At 37.2% G+C, this 21,797-nt stretch overlaps 1 protein-coding gene and 1 pseudogene across 1 annotated transcript in view; one reads left to right on the forward strand and one right to left on the reverse strand.

Moving 5' to 3' along the window:
• The window catches only part of PRKDC (protein kinase, DNA-activated, catalytic subunit), a 198,583-nt gene that overhangs the window by 62,321 nt on the left and 114,465 nt on the right, over window positions 1-21,797 (forward strand). The window contains exons 29-36 of the mRNA XM_090283716.1: window positions 1,861-1,960; window positions 3,136-3,269; window positions 7,135-7,389; window positions 12,028-12,251; window positions 12,832-13,040; window positions 13,452-13,584; window positions 14,020-14,178; window positions 14,991-15,194. Coding sequence (XP_090139842.1) covers window positions 1,861-1,960; window positions 3,136-3,269; window positions 7,135-7,389; window positions 12,028-12,251; window positions 12,832-13,040; window positions 13,452-13,584; window positions 14,020-14,178; window positions 14,991-15,194 — 1,418 coding nt within the window. The remainder of the gene's footprint in view (window positions 1-1,860; window positions 1,961-3,135; window positions 3,270-7,134; window positions 7,390-12,027; window positions 12,252-12,831; window positions 13,041-13,451; window positions 13,585-14,019; window positions 14,179-14,990; window positions 15,195-21,797) is intronic.
• On the reverse strand, window positions 5,678-6,169 carry LOC150004486 (large ribosomal subunit protein uL23 pseudogene; annotated as a pseudogene).

A 21,797-nucleotide genomic window follows, 5' to 3' on the forward strand; every position in this document is an offset into this window, starting at 1 on the left:
ATGGTGATGTGCTTTTCTCACCTCTCCCATTTTGGGTGATAGATGTGAGTGGAGATACACACCTCCAGTGCCTCAATTCCATTTTGTAGAAGAGTCTGCCATGCCCTCCTTCTCTAAGACTCACCATGTACCCCTAGTGACCACTGAGGTTGACCTGGTTGGTCAGAGGTCCCGCCCAGGGCAGGTGAGACAATTTTATTGTGAGTTTCAATAAAGCCAACCAGTTGCTATGATGATACAAAATGTGAAAGTGTACAGATTGTACAAGGTAGAGAAAGCTGGGTGTAATAAACACTGAGTTGCGGTCAATGTCTCTGAACTCACTAATGATAATTTAGAAAGTAGAACATATGTCTCATTACAAGATTATGATAAAACTATTTTGACCATAATTAAGAAATTAAAAAAAAAATTAAGTCAGGAATAGGCTACAGTAGCTAAGAGAATAATAAATGATAGTCTTTACAATTAAATTCTGTCCAAAAGCTGTTAGGACCATCATGAAATTTTTGATCTGGAAGGCTTCTTAGAGATCTCCCTATCCAGTTTCCACACTAGTCAGAGCCCAGGGGCCCAGAGAATGGAAGCACATGGCTGTGTGGCGGCAGAATTTCTCTTTCATTTATCCAGATTTCGGTTTCTGTATATCTTTTTAAAACACAAGTTGATGAGCTCTCTTATCCTTCATGTTGATAGCCCACTATGGACACCTCCTTAAAATTTAGTCCTTGCCATAAAATAGCTTAATATTACATTGTTTCTCTTAATATCTCATATGTTTCTTTTTCAACAAGTGAAACTTTACTCTTTTAAAAATCACCGCTGTATTTAAAAAGCATAGAAAGAAAACTTTTTCTTGGTAATGGAAGTTATAAGTTGTGGAAGGCTCCTTTCCTAAATAACCCTAGACATCTGTGGATGGTTTTACTATTTTATTTCTGTCCTCTTACAGTAGTCGTATTATTAAGCTATAATATAGTTTAAGCTACATAAGAAGAAGGGGATGTCATGGAAGTTATGCCCCTTAAATAAAAGCCTTAAATTGAGGTACAGAGGCTCTTGCGTGATATGTGGGTTTTGTAATACATCCAAAGTCTTCCATCTGAAATCCATTACATGAGGCTGTGTTTTGGCTGGCTGAAGGGCTTGTGGGGCAGTTTCTAATTAAGTGTGGTATTGCTATATGTGTGAGTCTTGCACTATCTTGCATTACATTTTTTTTTTTTATTATTGATCATTAAGGATGTCCCCATTTCCACCCCTTTCCCCACCGCACCCAGTCCCCACCCCTCAACTTCCCTCTCATCATCACCACACTATTGTCTGTGTCTATGGGTTATGCATGTATGTTCTTTAGCTAATCTCTTCACCTCCTTTCGTCCATTCTCCCCGTCTTATCTTGTGGTCCTAAATATGGGTTTTGTTTCTGGTTTTGGACATGCAGTGTAAATCATTTAAATTTTATATTCTGAAGGATGAAAATATATTAACTATTGTAAAATTACCTCTAATTAAAAAATTAGACTAATAGCCCTAGCTGGTGTGGCTCAGTGGACTGAGTGCCTGCCTGCAACTAAAAGGTTGCTGATTCGATTCCCAATCAGGGCACATGCCTGGGTTTCGGGCCTGGTCCCCAGTTAGGGGCATGCAAGAGGCAACCTGTTGATGTTTCTGTCCCTCTATTTCTTCTCCTTTCCCCTCTCTCTAAAAATAAATGAATAAAATCTTAAAAAACAAAACAAAAACAAAATATTACCAGAAATAAATGCAAGAAGTATTTTTTAAAAATCAGATCAATAAATATATACTATTTATTAATAATAATCAGCTTTGGAACTATGCTTTTGTATTTGAGTATAGGTACAATTCAACAGTGTTGTGACGCAATTGATCACCTAAGGCGTATCATTGAAAAGAAGCACGTTTCTTTAAATGAAGGAAAAAAACGACGTAGGCCAAGGTACATGATATTGCTTTCATTTTCCTTTTTTATTTCCCCAACATAAAACTAATTCTCAGTTAATAAAGGAGAGTATGGGAGAAATGTGTGGAAATACGAACAGTTATTTTTCTAAACAAGGAATGTGTGGATGTAATGAAGAGTCAGTTTTCCAAACACATTAAAAAGCTTTATGTTTGGAAATGTTTGGCTTAAGCTATAAATTTGATCATAGTTGGGACAGTTTATACAATTTGAAAATTAGTTTTGAAACAGAATTTATTTTACCTGTACTAACTTGAATACAAATTCAGTATGGAATTATTTGACTAGAATATGTGTGAACTATTTTGGATTAAATTTGAAATATAAGAACTGAAATATTGAAATAGTAGAATTTTGACAGAAATGGAATTATACAATCATGAGATGAAGCTGCTCAAAACCAAGGCTGAGTTATTGAGTGGTTTCCAGTCTGCTCTCATTTCCATCCCAGCAAGGTCTCATCCTCAGACAGGAAGGGGGTGTGCCGTGCAGTAGCCCCCTGTGTCTGAACAGGGAACTCTGGTGTCTGCTGGTGGCTGTCACTCTGTAAAAGCATTGGCTCATGTAGACTGGAGAATAATATGTGTTCTATTTTAAAATTTATTATTCCTGATTCTAACATTAACTTACATGCCCCTAAGTCATTGGCTCTCAAACTTGAGCATATATCAGAATTACCTGGAGGTTCAGCTAAAACACAGGTTGCTGGGTCCTGCCCTCAGAATCTGTTTCAGTAGGTTGAAGACGGGGCCAAGAATTTGCATTTCTGCCACATTTACAGATTATATTGAGGCAGCTGATTGAGGGACCACAATTTGAGGAGCACTGCTTTAGATCTTAAACCGTTTTTTTGTTTTAAAGTACAGTATAAAGGAAACATGAAATACTTGGTGCTGTTTTTTTTAAGAAATGGTTTTAAATTTTCCTCTCCAAAAAAAAACAAAGTAAGTAAGCAGCATTTAGGGTCTATTTAATTTAACATTTTAATTTTATTCTGATGATAGTACATTAAAAATAATTTGAGTGCCTTTTAATGAGGTTTTTGCATTTATCATTGTGGCAAAATTGAGTTTATGATTTCTAGACTTTCTGGTCAGTTAAATGCTTGATCTTGGGTTGTACATTACATACCATGTGTTATCTCCATATAGAGGATTTCCACCTGCGGCATCATTGTGTTTATTGGATGTGGTCCGGTGGCTTTTAGCCAACTGTGGGAGGCCCCAGACAGAATGTCGACACAAATCCATAGAACTGTTTTATAAATTTGTTCCTTTATTGCCAGGTATGGTGATCTTTATGCCATATTAATGATGGGTTTTTCTTTACCAGTAGTTTAAAGATGTGTGCTTATTTAAAATGTGATCCTTCCATTATTTAGATGAATGTAACAAATAATATGTTTCTAATAAATATAAAAAATAAATATGTTCAGTAATCATTGCAGATCAATTGTATGACAAGTGATAAATTATGGCTGTATATTTCTCAAAGATTTGGAGAAGGAAAGGAAGAAAAGCTCTTTTGATGTTAGTCAAATGGTACAGAGGAAGTAAATTTAGAATTCCCCAGCATCTTTTTTATTCCACTAAAATTTTGCTTTTCTATCCCATTTAAAATAAATAAAGAAGAGTTGAATGACCATTGTAGTTGTTAGCATGATATTCAATTAAGATTTAATAATCTTATTATTAAAATAATGCAGTTGTTTTATTTTAATATGTAATTAATAAGAAACTGCTAGTCTCCTAAGTCTAAATGATCTCAGATCATTATGATATTAAAGGAAAGAAATGAACCTTTGCTTCTCCATAATTATTGCACTAAACCATTATACTGTACTTATAGACTTGAAATTATTACTAAGCTTCTCAGGAATAAATCTATTTTCTCCAATAAGTTCAACCCCAAGTTTGGTAGCTTTGGCATGGGGAAGCTGTGCCTCAGGGTAGACCAGGCCCTGACTTACCCACTTCCAGTGCCCTGTATACTAGTCTATAATCAGTACATGCTCTGGCGTGTGCATCTGGTGAGAAAGGGGGCGGTGCACAACATGTCACAGCAGCCAGTTCTCTTTAGAAAATGAGGTGGAGTGCTACTTTTCGGCTTTTTTTTCATGGAAGAAGAGGTAAAAATTACTTCATGTAATTATAAAACCTAGAAGGATTCTATATTTTGTTATATTATGGATTATAATGTTATACACTATATTTTAGATATATATAATTGTATTCATAATAAATATATATGGTACTCAATATATAGTATTTATCTGCTATACTCTAATTTTATTTATGTAATAGAAATATGTATTTTTATTTATTTTTATTTTTTTATTTTTGGTTTTTCAATTACAGTTGTCCCCTTTTCCCCCAATTTCTCTCCCCCACCCAACCCACCCCTTCTCCCGCAATTATATCCCTCCCCGTTGTCCATGCCCATGAGTCATTTATACAGGTTCTTTGACTAAACCCTTCCCTTACTTATCCCCCTTCTCTCCCTCTCCCCTCCCCACTATTGACTGCTATTCTGCTCTTCGTTCTATTTAGTTCCTTTGTTTGTGTTGTTCTTTAGTTTCCTGTATTAGGTGATATCATATGGTATTTTTCTTTCTTTGCCTGGCTTATTTCACTAAGCATAATTCTCTCTAGTTCCATCCATGTTGTCGCAAATGGCAGGAGTTCCTTTAATTTAGAGAATTGTTTATTAGTATTTTATATTTGCCTTCAGCATTTAAAGTTTATTTTATATATTAAATCATTCTATCGCCAATCCTGTAAAGTCAGTGAAGAGTGAATGGGAGGAGGGATGGGGCATGTTTTATTATTTTTAAAAGAAACTGAGGCCCAGATATTACATAGGTCGAACTACTTGTTGGCAAACCTTACTTCACATTTGGGTCTCTGGCTCTCTCTGGCCCATATGATTTCTGGTGATGTCAGCTTAACTGATCCCAGACATTTCTTTTGCTATTCTTTTCAATTGCTTCTAATAGGGACCTGATATATTTTTGATGAAATAAGTTAGCTCTACCTCTTAGAATTGTTTTGGTTAAACCAAGAGTGCCCAGTAGGTGAACCTTGGCCTGCTACCAACATATAATTTTCATAAAATTAATGAGCATTCCTTGACTCACCTTTTGTGTCTTCCATGGTTCATCTGTCTCTTTCTCTCTATATTTTCCTCCAGTGGTTTTTAAGAGACAGCATTAGGCATCTTTTTAGATCAGAGGTTCTGTGCCCTGAGCTCCTGCACTGTGAGTGGGGGTGCTGGGCACATCAACACCCAGATCAGTGGAATGTAGTAACGGTGCAGGTAGGTTCCTATGACATGTGTCAGGGGCTCCTGAATGCTGAGACTCAGTGAATGGGAACATGTCATACAGAAAGCCAGAGTGACCAGCAGCCACAATCATGAGGGGGTAGTGAAAAAGAAGTGGAGAGTTGGGACGTTTCCAAGCTCTCCAGATGTGCTTTCCTATTTTTCTCAGGCTTGTCTTTCTTCTTATTCATGTTCTCTTGTCTTCTTCTTTCTTTAGATCTGTCTTTTTGTGTCCCTTATTTCTATACTTTATATCACTCTTAGCTAATTCTTGATGTAGAATTTAAATATCTTATTTTCAATTATTATTGTTATTATTATTATCATTTAGAATAAAATTTCTATATTTAGAATTAGCCAGCTGGGCTCAGTTTAGATGATCCCAATTTTGTTGGCAACATCCAAAGCATCATAGTCTAGAGCCAGTCGAACATATGCCTTCTTCTCTCCATCAGGCCTAATCAGGGTGTTGACCTTGGCCACGTCAATGTCATAGAGTTTCTTCACAGCCTGTTTGATCTGGTGCTTGTTGGCCTTGACATCCACAATGAACACAAGTGTATTGTTGTCTTCTGTCTTCTTCATGGCTGACTCAGTAGTCAGAGGGAACTTGATGATAGCATAGTGGTCAAGCCTAGGGGAGGTAAAATAGGGTTACTTCTTTTTCCTTGGAGCACTCTTGCGAGGATATTTAGGCTGCCTTCAGAACCACAGTGTCTTAGGCCTCCGGAAGGTAGGTGACGTGTGGATCTTTTTTTTGTGGCTGTGGACGCCTTTTAGCACTGCCTTCTTTGCCTTCTTTGCCTTTGCCTTAGCTTCGGCTTTGTGAGGGACAGGGGCTTCCTTCTTAACTTTGGGCACCATCTTTGTGGAAAAAGTTCACTTATTATTATAGCTTTATTTTTAATACTTTTTTCTAAAACAAAACCTGCAAACATGATATTAATCTTTTTTTATACAACTTGTGATGAGTATCTTTGACACAATAGAAAAACTTTTTTAATACATCAGAATTACATTACTGTTTTGAATTCTTCACTAACTTCATTAGCTCAAAATGATTTGACTTTTCAGAGCCTCTCATATCAGAAAATACAATTTTATTTTTTCTCTAATTTAGAAAAATGATTAGTACTTGAAAGAAAAATACCTTTTAACAAGCAGATCATCTGACTTATTCAATAAACACTACAACTAATTGTATGGTAGATGCAATTCTGAGCACTTTTTAAAACATTAACTAGTTCAATTCATTTAATCTTTATAATAATCTCAGAGGTTGATACTGTTATGGCTCTAATTTTTGAATAAGTAAACTGAGAGACAGGAGAAGCCAGGTTCCCACAACTGAGAGGTAGCACAGCCAAGATAGGAACTTAAGAGTCACAGTGTTTTTGTGTGTGTTTATTTCTTAAATAATTCCACTAAAAATGGAATAGTAATATTTAAGAAAAAAGGCAAAGGAAAGGGCATGAAGTTTATAGCTATTCAAATAGTGTCCTACTATTTTTATAGTGTTTAAAGAAATTGGAGAGAATGGCTTTTGGTGGAAATACTTCTTGGCAATAATTATAGTCAAAAAAGTTGTGAGTACTATAGTCAAAAAAAGATTATCCTGTATCATTTTTAAATTATACTGCTCTGATAGTTTCATGGGAAACTATATTTGAAATATTGTGTAATGCCAGTCCTCTTCTGGTCTGATTACATTTTTAAACTTGAAAGATTTACTTATCATTATTATTTGGGAGGAATGCTACTTCTAATTAGGCACAGTGGTTAAATGAAATAATTTGATTATGTAACATTTCTTTTGTTTTTTTTTTAAGGCAACAAATCCCCTTCTTTATGGCTGAAAGATACTATCAAGAAAGAAGGTGCTTCCTTTCTCATAAACACATTCGAGGGGGGAGGAGGAAGTTGTGATCAGCAGTCAGGCATCCTTGCTCAGCCGACCCCCTTCCATTTGCAAGGGCAGTTCAGTCTGAGAGCTGCCCTGCAGTGGATGGACATGCTCCTGGCGGCACTGGAGTGCTACAACACATTCATTGCAGAGAAAACATTGGAAGCATCTGAGGTCCTGGGTAGGTAAAACTTAGCCTTAAGTTAGTGTTGTTCATTTCTGCCTGGAGACACTATGGAGAAAAGATCAGTGGGGTTTTTGATTAGTTTGCTACTATTGCAAAATAATAATAACAACGGTGATAACATACAATTTATTTAGTACTATGCAAAGTGCTTTACTTGCATTCTTATTTATTCTCACAGTGAGGGTGTGAGTATAGACGACACAACAGAGGCTACAAAAACCTGTCCTTTCTCCTTTGTCCATAGGTTCTTGACCCTTTTATAAAAATAACCTTTGAGGCTTTTGTTTCTAGGTAGTACATTAGAAGAGTTCTTCCTGATCTGAGGCTTTATCTTATCCCATGTGCTGTATAGTGTATCTTTGCTTTTCCTATTTTTTTTATTCCTTAGCATTTGTATTATAGTATGGTAATAACATTGTTGATTTCAGAGAAGCAAACTGTAATGTGGAATGTTTTGTGTGTTCCTTAGCCCATGCCGAGAAGAAGCTATGTGGGCTCCATCCTTCTAGTGACTTAAATGTGGGTGGCTTTTGGGAAGTACATGTCTCCAAGCATAGAGCATTTGGAGCTGACTGTTGGCTGACAGATGTTCTCTCTGATTTATGGTTCTCTGGCAGGTCAGGTATATGTTAGCCTTCTGAGGTTTCATTTAAATCCTCTCTCTCATAGGCTGAATCTCAGGCTTGCCACTCAGAACATGTTTCATTATTTAAGTGACTTTTAACATAGGCAGAGAATCTACTCTAGTGGTGGTGGTGGCTGACTAAAGGAATTACCATTCTGTCTTTTATTTCATCAGGGGAGAAGTCCATATTATAGGAATTTGGGGAAGAGGAGCTGGGCTATTTTCCTTCTAGTTTTAGGATGGTAGAACCAGGCATAGTGGGGAGTGTATAATGTGTGTGTCTGCACACATGCTGGGGATCAGGAAAAGAGATATTGCACCATTCGGAGAAAGTTATGACTCTAACATGAGATTCCCAGAACAATAAATAGGTCAGAAAGTTGTGAAACTTTAAAAACAGCAATAGTAACTGTTCAGTTGTCAATAATACCTTAAGTTTATTGCTTTAAGAGGTCTCATATATCCTCTCATATATCCTCATTTTGAAATTTTAAACAAGGAAAATAGCATAGAAAATATGCAAAACCTCTTCCCTAATCACATTTCCTAGTGATAAGCACAGTAAAAGTTTAGTATTTACTTTTCTAAACTTTTTATATACATATTACATACTTTTTAATTTATATTTTTACAGTTAATGGGATGATTATACATGCTTTACTATAATTTGCTTTTTAAAAAGAACTTCACATAGACATCTTTTTATGTTAGCTATATAGCTTGTTCTAATTTAAATGACCACATATTACTAAATTATGTGAATGTGTTATAATTAAGTAGTCTTAAAACTGTTTTATTCACTTAACCCTGGTGCTGGAAGAGAGACATTAAAAGCAATATATTTCTTTCAAACTTTAAAGTTGACCAGTTTTTCTTATATCTTTCTGATACATTGTAAATGTTGACATTTTAATATAAAACTGTTAACGTTACTTGAAAAAAATGTACTCAATGGACCCTAAATACTGTAGTAGTTTTATAGTCAACATAATAAGCTTTAAAATACAGTTGCTGTATTGGAAATTTTGTAAAGTCCCTGATTACTATTATTTCATACCCCTTAACATGTTTTTATCCTAAAGTATTTTGCTTTTATGCTTATGTTTTTACGTAAAGCCCTACCTATGTCATTGGAACAAAGGGTCTGTTTGTTTAAAGGCTTCTCCTGTTTTATCATTACATTTGTTGGTAAGGCATATTACATTCATTACCACCAGCACAACATAAAGATAATAAACAATTTATAATCATTATATGTAAAAAGTAAAATTACATGGTTATAATTCTGTTTTTGTTTTATTTAGATTTTAGTACTAAAAAATGTTCGCATAAAATGTGCCATACTTGAATAATTCTAAAATGCACAATTTTCCCATATTTAACATATCTACAGTTGGAAGGTATTATACAGTTCATGGTCTGCTGTAGTCAAGAATATTTGGTATTTGATACCAATGATATAGTTCGCAGACCTAGAACAAGTACTTCCAAAATTCATTTGGAAGCAAAAATGACCCTGAATAGCCACAGCAATCCTGAGGAAGAAGAACACTGTATGAGGAATCACAATACTTGACATCAAACTATACTATAAAGCCACTGTAATCAAACAGTCTGGTACTGGCATAAGAACAGACATGTAGATCAATGGAACAGAATAGAGAGCCCAGAAATAAACCCTGGTCTCTATGGTCAACTAATATTTGACAAAGAGGAAAGGAACATAAAATGGAGTGAAAAGAGCCTCTTCAACAAATGGTGCTGGGAGAACTGGACAGGGAAGTGCAAAAAAATGAAACTAGATCACCAACTTACACTACACACCAGAATAGACTCAAGATGGATAAAAGACTTAAATGTAAACCATGATACCATAAAAGTCCTAGAGGGAAACATAGGCAAGAAAATTTTAGATATCCCATGGAGCAATATTTTCACCGATATATCTCTTAAGGCAAGGGAAATAAAGGAAAGAATAAACAAACGGGACTACATCAAACTAAAGAGTTTCTGCTCAGCAAAAGAAAACACTAGCAAGATGAAAGGGGAACCAACCATATGGGAAAACATATTTGCCAATGACATCACAGACAGGGGACTCATCTCCAAAATATATAAAGAACTTATATGTCACAACACCAAGAAGACAGACAACACAATTAAAAAATGGGCAAAGAACCTGAACAAACACTTCTCCAAGGAGGACATACAGAGGGTCCATAGGCATATGAAAGAATGGTCAACATCACTAGCCATTAGAGAGATGCAAATTAAAACCTTAGTGAGATACCATTTTACACCAGTCAGAATGACCATCATCAACAAATCAACAAACAGCAAGTGCTGGCGAGGATGCGGAGAAACAGGAACCCTACTGCACTGTTGGTGGGAATGCAGACTGGTGCAGCCACTATGGAGAACAGTATGGAATTTCATTAAAAAACTAAAAATGGAACTGCCTTTTGATCTAGCAATTCCATTGCTAGGATTATACCGGAAGAATCCTGAAACACCAATTCCAAAGAACCTATGCACCCCTATGATCATAGCAGCACTATTTACAATAGTCAAGTGCTGGAAACAGCCTAAGTGCCCATCTATAAATGAGTGGGTCAAAAAACTGTGGTACATTTACACAATGGAATACTATGCAGCAGAAAGAAAGAAGGAATTCCTACCATTTTTGGCAACATGGGTGGAACTAGAGAGAATTATGCTTAGCAAAATAAGCCAGGCAATGAAAGACAAATACCCTATGATATCACCTATTACAGGAAACTAATGAACAACACAGACAAACGAGCAAAACTGAACCAGAGGCATGTAAACAAGGAGCAGACTAACAGTGACCAGAGGGGAAGTGGGAGGGAGAGAAGGGGTTAAGAAGGGAAAGAGTCTAGTCATAAATGATCCATGGACATGGACAACAGGGTAGGGATTGACTCTGGAAGAAGGGGTGGGCAGGATGGGGGAGGAGGAATGGGGTAAAAGTAGGACAGCTGTAATAGAAAAGCAATAAATAAAATAAAATAAGAATATTTGGTATTTGAGAATGTAATTCTTAATGTATTTTCTTTCAATTCTTTGAATATATAGTGACCTGTCATCAAAATTATTTTAAATAATTTGACAGTTTGATTAATTTTTAAAAATGTTATGAAAACAAAGAATTGGAAACCATCAAGCTTATAAAAGGATTTCTTAGTTATTATTATCTTTACTCTTTTAACACGTGTGTCACTATTTTAAATTGTTGCTTTGGGGCTCTGAAGGTCTTTGTACCCTGAGATAATAAACTGCAGTAAGATTGAGGAGCAGAGGAACATGTATCTGTGTTTCTTTTGTTAAGCAGAAAGGCAACCATGGAAGGGGTGGAGATGGCAAAGGAGTGCCCCAGCACAATCATGTTTTCAGATAGATGAGTTTTATGAAAAAGTTCATTGAGGAGTTGATCTGAAATTGATTCTGTACTACACCTGTCTGAAGATGACTTCTGTAATTGGTCTCTCTGTTTCTCTTTGAAGGACATTTAGGTTGTTTCTGTTTTTTCATTATTAAGAAAAATGCTAAACTGAACATCCTTACACATCTTTGCAATTCTGCCATTATTTCACTAGGATAAAATTTCATTGCTTAAAGCATATGAGCTTTTCAGCATTTGATAGAAATTGGCATACACATATTCCAAAAATCTTTTGGTATGATTTGCCAAATTCCCCTTCAAAATAATCATATTAATTTATATCCCATAAGTAGTGTTTGAGAAGACCTAAGCTTCCATAGATGTGTTCTTACTCTATGAGTTTAAAGTTGAATTCTATTTGGGTGGTATTCATTTTGAAATTTTGAAATGAGAAGAAATGAGTGCCATTTTATTCAGCTTTTATTGAACTTTTCTTTTAATTTTGAATTTTGACTACATCATGCCTATATTTAAAGAAGGAATTTTACATTAACCTTATCGGAGAAGGAAGCAAAGGTTGATATTTTAATGCCATTTTTTCTAGGTACTGAAACACAGTCTTCGCTTTGGGAAGCAGTGGCTTTCTTTTTAGAAAGCATTGCTGTGCAGGACACTGTGGCAGCCGGAAAGTGCTTTGGCATGGGGGCAGCATTTAACAGACTCAGCCCGCAAGAGCAAGAGAGATATAATTACAGCAAATGTACAGTTGTCGTTAGGATTATGGAATTTACCACAACACTGCTCAGCATCCACCCAGAAGGCTGGAAGGTAGGGTCACTCCTGCTGCTCTGTTAATTTGAGGAGAGTACTTGGCACTGGAAAAATACAATAAAGTACTTATTAGAAGTGGCTTTGGCTTTGTTAGAACTATCCACTGCTGCAGGAGTTATCTGTTCTTGAAAATAATAAAATTTTGCATGTACTTCAAATGCTCATTGTGTGAATGAAATACAAATAATTTTTCCAAGTTTTTATTTGATATTGCATTTTATACTATGAGCAAACTCTGCCTTAGGAAACATGCATTTATAAATATTTGCTAATGCATGTTTCCCACCTGATGCCTGCTCTTGTAAAGAAGGTTTTATTGGAACACATCCAGGTTCATGTGTGCACATAATTGTTCATGGCAGCTTTCACACTTTTAATGGCAGTTAGTTATGTCATTGCAGCAGAGACTTGTATGACCCATGAAGCCAAACACATTTATTGTCCGACCCTTTATAGAGAAAGTTTGCCAATGCTTGCCCTAGCCTGGCAAAATTCCCAACCTCATGGATATTACATTCTAGTGAAAATCTAAATCCTTACTCATAGATGCGTTTTTATTCAAATCTATCTTTCACAGCTTCTTGAGAAGTATTTATGTAACACAAACCTTATGAAACTCTTGGTAAAAACTTTGTGTGAGCCCTCAAGCATAGGCTTCAATATCAGTGATGTCCACATTATGGATCATCTTCCCAGTGTTTGTGTGAACCTGATGAAAGCACTAAAGAAGTCCCCATATGAAGACATCCTGGAGATGCACCTCAAGGAAAAAATAACAGCACAGAGGTGAGCATTCAGTTCATGCTCAGGGCCAGTGTTGTGGTGGAATTTAAGGTTGCAGCATGCTCTGGCAGCCGTGTGCGTGTCTGCTTTAACTCTATTTCTTTAAATAAAGGATCTTGTCAGTGGAGTGTTTGGTGCAGAGGATCCTGACAATTTAAAAACCATCCCCTTAGCAAATGCCTTCACTGTCCCTTAGTGCACACAAGCCTTGCCTGTGGCTCAGCCTTGTGTTGATTTTCATGGTCCCCTTCTTTTGTGTTAGCCTGTGACTGTTTTCCAGGGCTGTGATTGTTCTGAGTGCCAGGTAGTTAGTAAATGCATTCATAACAGAATACACATATTTTTCAGTATGTCCTGATAATTGAATAAGATGAGCACTCATCTAGTTTTCTTTTTGCTTTCTCACGTGGCCAGCATTGAGGAGCTCTGTGTCATTGACCTGTACGGCCCTGATGGTTCTGTGAACAGAGCCAAGTTGTCTTCTATTGTGTCAGCTTGTAAACAACTTCATAAAGCTGGTTTTTTGCATGTTATATTACCATCTCAGGTAACCACATTTTGTTTTTACATTTTTCTTAGCTTCATTAAAATAGTCTATTTACTTATATTCTTTTTAAAACATCCTTTATGTATGCTGAAATGGGAATTAAAAAAATACTTGAGTCAGACATGTAGGTGTTACCAGAAATATAAATATGAAAGTAAATATAAAAATTTATAAATATAAAATGAAAATAAAATAAAGGATCTTTGAATAGTTCCTGCAGCCTTCTGAAGAACTTAACTGCTACTGTGCCTTTGTGGCTAGGCGTCATCAATGAAAAATATAGCATAGACAGCAAAGTTGAGTGAAAAGTTTTGTGACAGTTGGAAGGCAGTTGTCAGTGATAGCTATAGTGGAATTTTTAATTAATGAAAGGTGTGAAACTTTTTCTATTAAATATTTTATTGCTGAATATTTCAGTGTTGATTTTTCTTTTAGTCTGTAGATCAGCATCATTCTATAGGCAAAAAACTTCTTTCACTGGTTTATAAAAGCATTGCACCTGGACACGAACAACAATGCCTTCCTTCGCTCGACCCCAGTTGTAAGCAACTGGCCAGTGGACTTCTGGAGTTGGCCTTTGCTTTTGGAGGACTGGTAGGAAAAACAGCTACATGCTATTCTATCCTCACAATGTAAATATATAGTTCACATGCATTGTGTCTTTAAAAACAGGAATTTAGTTGGATAAGATCTTAGCTGCACAAGTACTTTAATTAATTTACATGAGCTGACTTTCTGAAAAGTTTTTTTTTTAAATAAAGAAATAGAATAGCATTATCTTAAATTGAGGTTTTGTCTATCGCTCTTTGTTTCCAAAAAGACTTTAGGCAGAGAACATTTTGTGACTATAAAGCTGAGCTGTGTTCACACAGTGACCTCTTTTGCCCACTGTCATTGGTGATTCTCCAGATGGCTGATTTGCGAGAGGCCCTAAAGGATAATTCCAGAGGCACCAACAAGTGTGTCTTCACTGTCTGTATGAAAGGTGCAGGGCTGGCCTCAGCAGTCTGCTGTAGCTGAGAGCTGCCAGCCAGTACTGTGTTCACTCCATTAGACCTATCATTTCTGCTACAGCAGAAGTGTGTTGGCTTCTTTGTCCACTTAATATAAACAAATTACATGCTTAAATTGTCAAATAATACTCACTATACAGGACTGTCCCCTTAAAGCAACAATAAGATGGCTAGAAATTTGGGAGAAACATGAGTCAGGGAAGCTATCTTTCCCAAATTGAAACCTAGAAAATGGAGACTCATTGAAATGTATACAATTCAAACTCAAACCCAGGCCTTTAAATATCAGGTTTTCATGTGATTTTCCATGTTAAGTTAATAGCTGCTCAAGGAATCTTTCTGTGGCATTTAAGATATGTAATCCCATCATGGCTCTTTTCTTTTTCTTCTCAGTGTGAGTGCCTTGTGAGCCTCCTGCTGGACACAGCAGTGTTGTTCATGCCATCCTCAGGAGGGCCCCAGAGGAACATCGTCAGCTTCTCTCACGGAGAATACTTTTATAGCTTGTTCTCAGAAACGATCAATGCTGAATTGTTGAAAAATCTAGATCTTGCTATTTTGGAGCTTATGAAATCATCTGTGGATAATCCCAAAATGGTAATGAAATTTTACTTTAAGTATATTTTCCTATATAATGCTTATATTCTTGAAATATATTATTTTAAAAAAAAGGTTTTTTCCTGGAAGGTGTAAAGCTCTTGCCAGTACTCGAATACAAAGTCAAAGGAGACAATCACAGCCTTTATGAATAATTAATAATGGATGTTGAAACATTATTTTTTCTAATCTCTCACTGTCCCACAATCTCTAGGCCTAATTTTATAAGGCACAGCTATATAGGATAATGACTTTTGTCAAGATTTGTCAGTGGAGCTCATGAACCTCTCCTGAAGCCAAGCCTGCCTTTGTTTCTCCTCAGCCCCTAGTTGGTCCTGTACATTCCGGTATCACTTTTTGCATGTTCCCGCTATAGCCACTTTGCCACCTCACATTGAACCTTTGGAGATCAATATTTAAAATACAGTTGACCTTGGTTTGCTAAACATACAAAATTTTGAAATTTAATCTGGTCTGTAGACGATCAGAAACTGTTAACTGTTAGAATGACAGTTTTAAGGGAAGAGTGTATAATTTCCTACTGAGTTTAAGTTTTTATTCCAAAGAGTGCTTGCTGTCTATTAAAGGGGAATATTTAGTGATAGATTACACTAGGAATTTGTATTTTTTTAAAGTTAGAGTTAAAATTATAGTAGGCTCATAATTCTCAGAAAATATAACAATTTAAGCATTTAAACTATTCAGATTTCTGCTGAAGATGATGGATAAAAACCACATGCATTTACCTCCACATCAAATACCTCTAAAATGACAGAAACAAGGTTTTTTTTTTTTAAGTACAGTGCTAAAGGATAAGAGTGACAACACTTTGGAAGCTAGAAGGCAATGCACAAGTTGTCGTTAACAGACTTCAGAGTCCCAGAAAGTGTGAAGATGGGCAGCCGGTGGTGCTGCAGAACTCAGAAAGGGGTCAGGTGGCAGAGATGCTGGGCGTCTGGGGAACAGAGAGAGCCGAGTGTGAAGGACAACCTGAGAAGAGGAAAACTGTTTGAAGATTAGTCATCCCCTGTGGTCAGGGACTGGCCCTTCCCAACTTGAGGACCCTGGAGATTCTCTGAACCCAGGGAATGGAAATATATTATTAAAAACAAAACAAGATTTCTTCCTGGAATGTTTAAAGTTCTTGCCAATGCTTAAAAATAAAATCAAAGGGAACAAAATATAGTTAATGACCTTAGGCATAGTTGAGTGTAAGGATTTTTTTTTTTAAAGAAGGACCTTTAATGAAGATTTAGAATCACATTTAGTATATAATACAAGTATCTCTTTAAGCAATGTAGAAAGTTTGGAATACTTTTTACCATAACACAAACATTTTATTATTTCACTAGTAACAATTCTGTTATGAACTTTTATCTTTTAAGTTTAATGTCAGTTCTCAAACTCTTAAATTAATTTATTTTTTTTATTTTTTTAAGTATATTTTATTGATTATGTTGTTATAGTATCGCAATTTTCCCCCCTTTGCTCTCCTCTGCCCAGTACCCTCCTTCCTTCCAGCAATCCCAACCCCCTTAGTTCATGTCCATGGTTTGTGCATGTAAGTTCTTTAGCTTCACATTTTCCTATATTATTCTTAACTTCCCCCTGTCTATTTTGCACCAGCCAGTTACGCTTTTGAATCCCTGCACCATTTCCCCTTTTATCCCCCTTCCCCCTCCCAGCTGATAACCCTCCAAATGATCCCCATACCTCTGATTCTGTTCCTATTCTGGTTTGCTTAGTTGGATTTTGTTTTTATTTTTTAGATTTAGTTGTTGATAGTTGTGAGTTTGTTGTCATTTTAATGTTCATAATTTTGATCTTCTTTTTCTTAAGTAAGTCTCTTTGACATTTCATATAATGATGGCTTGGTGATAATGAATTCCTTTAGCTTTACCTTGACTGGGAAGCACTTTAGATAAAGTACTTCCCATCCATTCTAAATGATAGCATTTCTGGATAGAGTAATCTTGGTTGTAAGTCCTTGCTTTTCATCACCTTGAATACTTCTTACCAGTCCCTTCTTGCCTGCGAAGTTTCTTTTGAGAAATCAGCTGTAAGTTTTATAGGCACCCCTTTGTCGGTAGCTCTCTGCTTTTCTCTTGCTGCTTTTAAGATTCTCTCTTTATCTTTAACCTTTGGCATTTTAATTATGATGTGTCTTGGTGTGGTTCTTTTTGGGTCTAGCTTTTTTGGGATTCTCTGCTTCCTGGACTTGTATGTCTATTTCCTTTGCCAAATTTGGGGAGTTTTCCTTCATTATTTTCTCACGTGAGTTTTCAATTTCTTGCTTTTCCTCTTCTCCTTCCGGCACTCCTATGGCAGACTCTGCTGAGAGACTGACAGTTTCTTCCTCTGCCCCAAACCCCACTGGTTTGCACAATCAGGAGCAATGAAGCTTGATTTTCCCCAGTGCTGGGACTGTGACCTGTGTGGTCTGGTCAGGAGCTAAGAACACTCCCCAGGTGTCCCTCCCAACTTTAAAACATGTGACTACGCTTTTCTCCAGCCTGCTGCTGCCGCCGCTGCTGCCACCACCACACCGTGTCCTCTCTGCCCCGGCTCCGCCTCTCCCACCTGTCTGGATGAGTATTTCTTCTTTATATCTTTGTTTATTGGACTTCCATATAGCTCGATTTTCTGGAACTTCTGGTTGTTTCTAGTTTTGAGGTAGTTGTATTCCTTCTTAGTTGTGGAGGGAGATGCAGTGTGTCTGTCTACGCCTCCATCTTGGCCAGAAGTCCTGGATGCCTTTTTATTTTGAAAGATTTTATTTTTTTTTGATTTTTAGAGAGAGGGGAGAAGGAAGAGAAAGAAAAGGAGAGAACCATTAATGTGCGAGAAATACATAAATGAATTGCCTTTCGCACGCCCAAAACTGCGGACCTGGCCTGCAACCCAGGCATGTGCCCTGACTGGGAATCAAACTGGCAACCTTTTGGTTCACAGGCTGGTGCTCAATCCATTGAGCCACATCAGCCAAGGCTGATGCCTGTTTTTTTCCTGATCCGGTTGCTTTGGCTGGGACTTTTTATCCTTCATTTTGTTTATGTGGTGGGTCACATAAATTGATTTGCAGATATTGTATCAACCTTGCCTCCCAGGAGTAAATCCCACTTGATCATGGTTAATGGTCTTTTTAATGTATTGCTGAATTTGGTTCGCTAATATTTTCTTGAGGATTTTTGCATCTATATTCATCAGGAGTTCCCTGTAATTTTCTTTTCTTGTATTTTTGTTGTCTGATTTTGGTATCAGGGTAATTCTAGCTTCATAAAATGAGTTTGGATGTGTTCCCTGTTCTCTTTTTTGGAGTAGTCTGAGAATGATTGGCATTCCTTTTTTTTTTTTTTTCTTTAATGTCTGATAGAATTCACCAGTGAGGCCATCATTTCCTGGGCTTTTGTTTGTTGAGAGGTTTTGATTACTGATTCACTTTCCTTACTAGTAATCAGTCTATTCAGATTAAACATTTCTTCCTGACTCATTCTTGTCAGGTTGTTTATTTCAGGTATATATACATTTCTCCTAAGTTGTCCAGTTTGTTTGTGTGTAATTGTTTATAGTAGTCTCATGAGCCTTTGTATTTTTTCTTCATATCTGTTTAGTTTCTTTTTTCTTCTTTTTTTAAATTTTTATTTTATTTTATTTTATTTTTTAAATGTTTTATTGATTATGCTGTTAGAATTGTCCCAATTTCTTTTCCCTTTGTTCCCCTCCACACAGTGACCCCTCTCCCTCCAGTTGTTCCCCCCTCCTTAGTCCATGCCCATTGGTTGTGCATATAGTTCTTCTCAACATCTTCCTATCTACTCCACTCCCTCATAATATGCTTCTTAATTCCTGTACCGTCTCCCTCCCTTTCCCCCATCCCCCTCCCAGCTGACCTCCCCCCAATATGCTCCCCATACCTATAATTCTTTTCTCACTCTTGGTGCCTACTTAGTTTGCCTTTGTTTCTATTCCCTAGCTTCTGTTGTTGGTTGTTGTGATACAGTTTTCATTTTAATGTTCATAGTTTTGATCCTCCTTCTCCTAAACAAGTCCCTTTAACACCTCATATAACAGTGGTTTGTATCTAATGAATTCCTTCAGTTTTACTTTGTCCTGGAAGCACTTTCTCTGCGCTTCTATTCTGAATGACAGCTTTGCTGGATAGAGTAATTGTGGTTGTAGGTTTTTGCTTTTCATTACTTTGAATATTTCTTGCCAGACCCTTCTTGCCTGCAGAGTCTCTTTTGAGAAATCAGCTGATAGTCTTATTGGGACCCCTTTGTACATAATTCTCTTCTTCTGTCTTGCTGCTTTTAAGATTCTCTCTTTATCCTTAATTTTTGAGATTTTGATTTTAATGTGTCTTTGTGTGGTTCTCCCTGGGTCCAGTTTTTTTGGAACTCTCTGTGCTTCCTGGACCTGTAAGTCTATTTCCTTCCCCAAGTTAGAGAAGTTCTGCTTCATTATCTTTTTACATAATTTTTCAATTTCTAGTTCTTCTTCTTCACCTTCTGGCAACCCTATGATTCGGATGTTGGCCCGCCTATAGCTGTCCCATAGGTTTCTGAGCCTCTCCTCATTTTCCTCACTTTTCGTTTCCTCTGTCTTCACTGGTTGACTGTTTGTTCCTTCCCTGTGTTCTGATTTGTTGATTTGATCCCTGGTTTTCCTTCCCTCACCACTTGTTTTGTGGGTGTTTTCATTCATTTCAGCAGGACTAGCCTTCATTCCTTCCCTGTCTTGTTTAAGATCCAGTGTTAAGTCTGTAAGCTGTCCTATAACTATAGCTCTGAACTGAGCCTCAGAAAGATTATCTATCTGTTGGTCTGATAAATCATATATTTGCTGTCTGGTAAGCTGCGTGATTGGGATCTCTATCATGGTCTCTGCCATCCTGACAGATTTTGTTTACCTTTCTTTCATGGATGGGGCTGTTACACCTTCTACACTATCGGGGGTGAAACCCCGTGCACTCATCCCTTCTCACCCCACTGTGGTGCTTTGTGTGGGGATGGGGGTCCAAGATGGATTCCTGCCGTTTACTCTCCACTGAGAGACCGGGAGCTTATTCCTGTGTCCCCACGACTTATGGGCCTCACAGTCCAAGGCAATGTGAGTCTCCCTTCTCCGGCCTTGGAATTGCAAGCTGACGGGTTTGGTCTACAGCAGGGGTGCTCCCTAGGCACTTCTCTCATCCCCTTAAATGTGGGTGCCTGTGCTTACCGTGGTCCCGCTGCCATCACTGCAGCTGCCGCCGCAAGCACAGCTTGACCTCTCCACCCCGGCTTCCGCCCTCCTACCCGTCCAGACAAGCTCCACTTGTTTATAACTTCATACGTTGGACTTCCATGTAGCTTTATTTTCTGGAACTTCTGGTTATTTCTGTTTTTTGCAGTAGTTGTATTTCTTCTTAGTTGTGGAGGGAGACAGAACGTGTCAGTCTAGGCCTCCATCTTGGCCGGAAGTTCTCTTGTATTTTTATGGTGTAAGGATACCTTCTTTATACAGGGAAGTTACATGAAAGCTTTCCTTAATTCTGATCTCCAGGGCTTAGGCCTTTCCCCCCAATTTGGCTTCCAGAATATGGTCTTCTAGGAATATACTCTCAGGCAGGATATTGGAATATTTTAACAAGCCTAAGAGAAAATAAGGATATGCTCAACACCGCCTAGCCAGATCAATTTACCGCGATCATCATGGCCAGTGAGCCCACCCAGTGCAGTGCTTCTAGTCAGTTCCTTAACATGTACCAACAGCAAAAGGATACCAAACACCTGAGAAAAGGGATTCTAAAAGGGCCGATGGAGGGAAAGGCAGTTGAAGCAGAGACTATTCAGTGAGATTAAAATGTAAAAAAAACACACACACACAAAAAAAAACCCAGAAAGATAAGGGAAGAGAGTATATCCATGAAACAATACTTGTTACTGAAAAGAAACATCAGAGGACAAAAGAGAATTTTGAGGAATTAAGCATAGGCATCAGAAATTAAAAATGGAGTGGGTTTAGAAGCTAAAGTTCAGGAACTCTTACAAAGAATAGAGGAAAAAGACAAAACAGGAAACAGAAAAGAAAGATGAGGAAACTTGGATCATTCTACAAGGTGTAGTACCAGAGCCTCTGCCTGAGAGGAATGGTAAACCTTTGTGACTAATATAACTGAAGAGAATTTCCCAGAAATGAAGGCCTTGTGTTTCCATGTGTATCCAGCCATTGAGTATCCAGCACAGTATATGAAAACACCTCCACATGTCTCAAAAATTCAGAATGGGGTTTCAACATTAGAAAAGATCCTGAAAACTTTCTGTAGGAGAAAACCTGATTACATTAAAAGGATCAAGAAATTGGGATGCTTTTGTCTTTGTAGTAGCAAAGTGGACGCTGCCAAATTTTCTTCACAATTAAGGAGAGAAGATTCCCAACATGGAATTCTGAATCTGGCTGGATTATCAATTATATGTGAAAGTTGAATAAATGTTTCAGATGTGCCAAACGAATGTTATTTTCTGTGCATTTCTCACCAGGAAGCTCTTGAAGTGCTTCATTAAAACAAGGCAGTCAGCAAAGAAAGGGGATGATGTTGGATCTGGGAAGTTGGCCTGAACA

This window comes from Furipterus horrens, unplaced genomic scaffold (genome assembly GCF_987537825.1).
Source record: "Furipterus horrens unplaced genomic scaffold, mFurHor1.1.pri manual_scaffold_7, whole genome shotgun sequence".
NCBI classification, from domain to species: Eukaryota; Metazoa; Chordata; class Mammalia; order Chiroptera; family Furipteridae; genus Furipterus; species Furipterus horrens.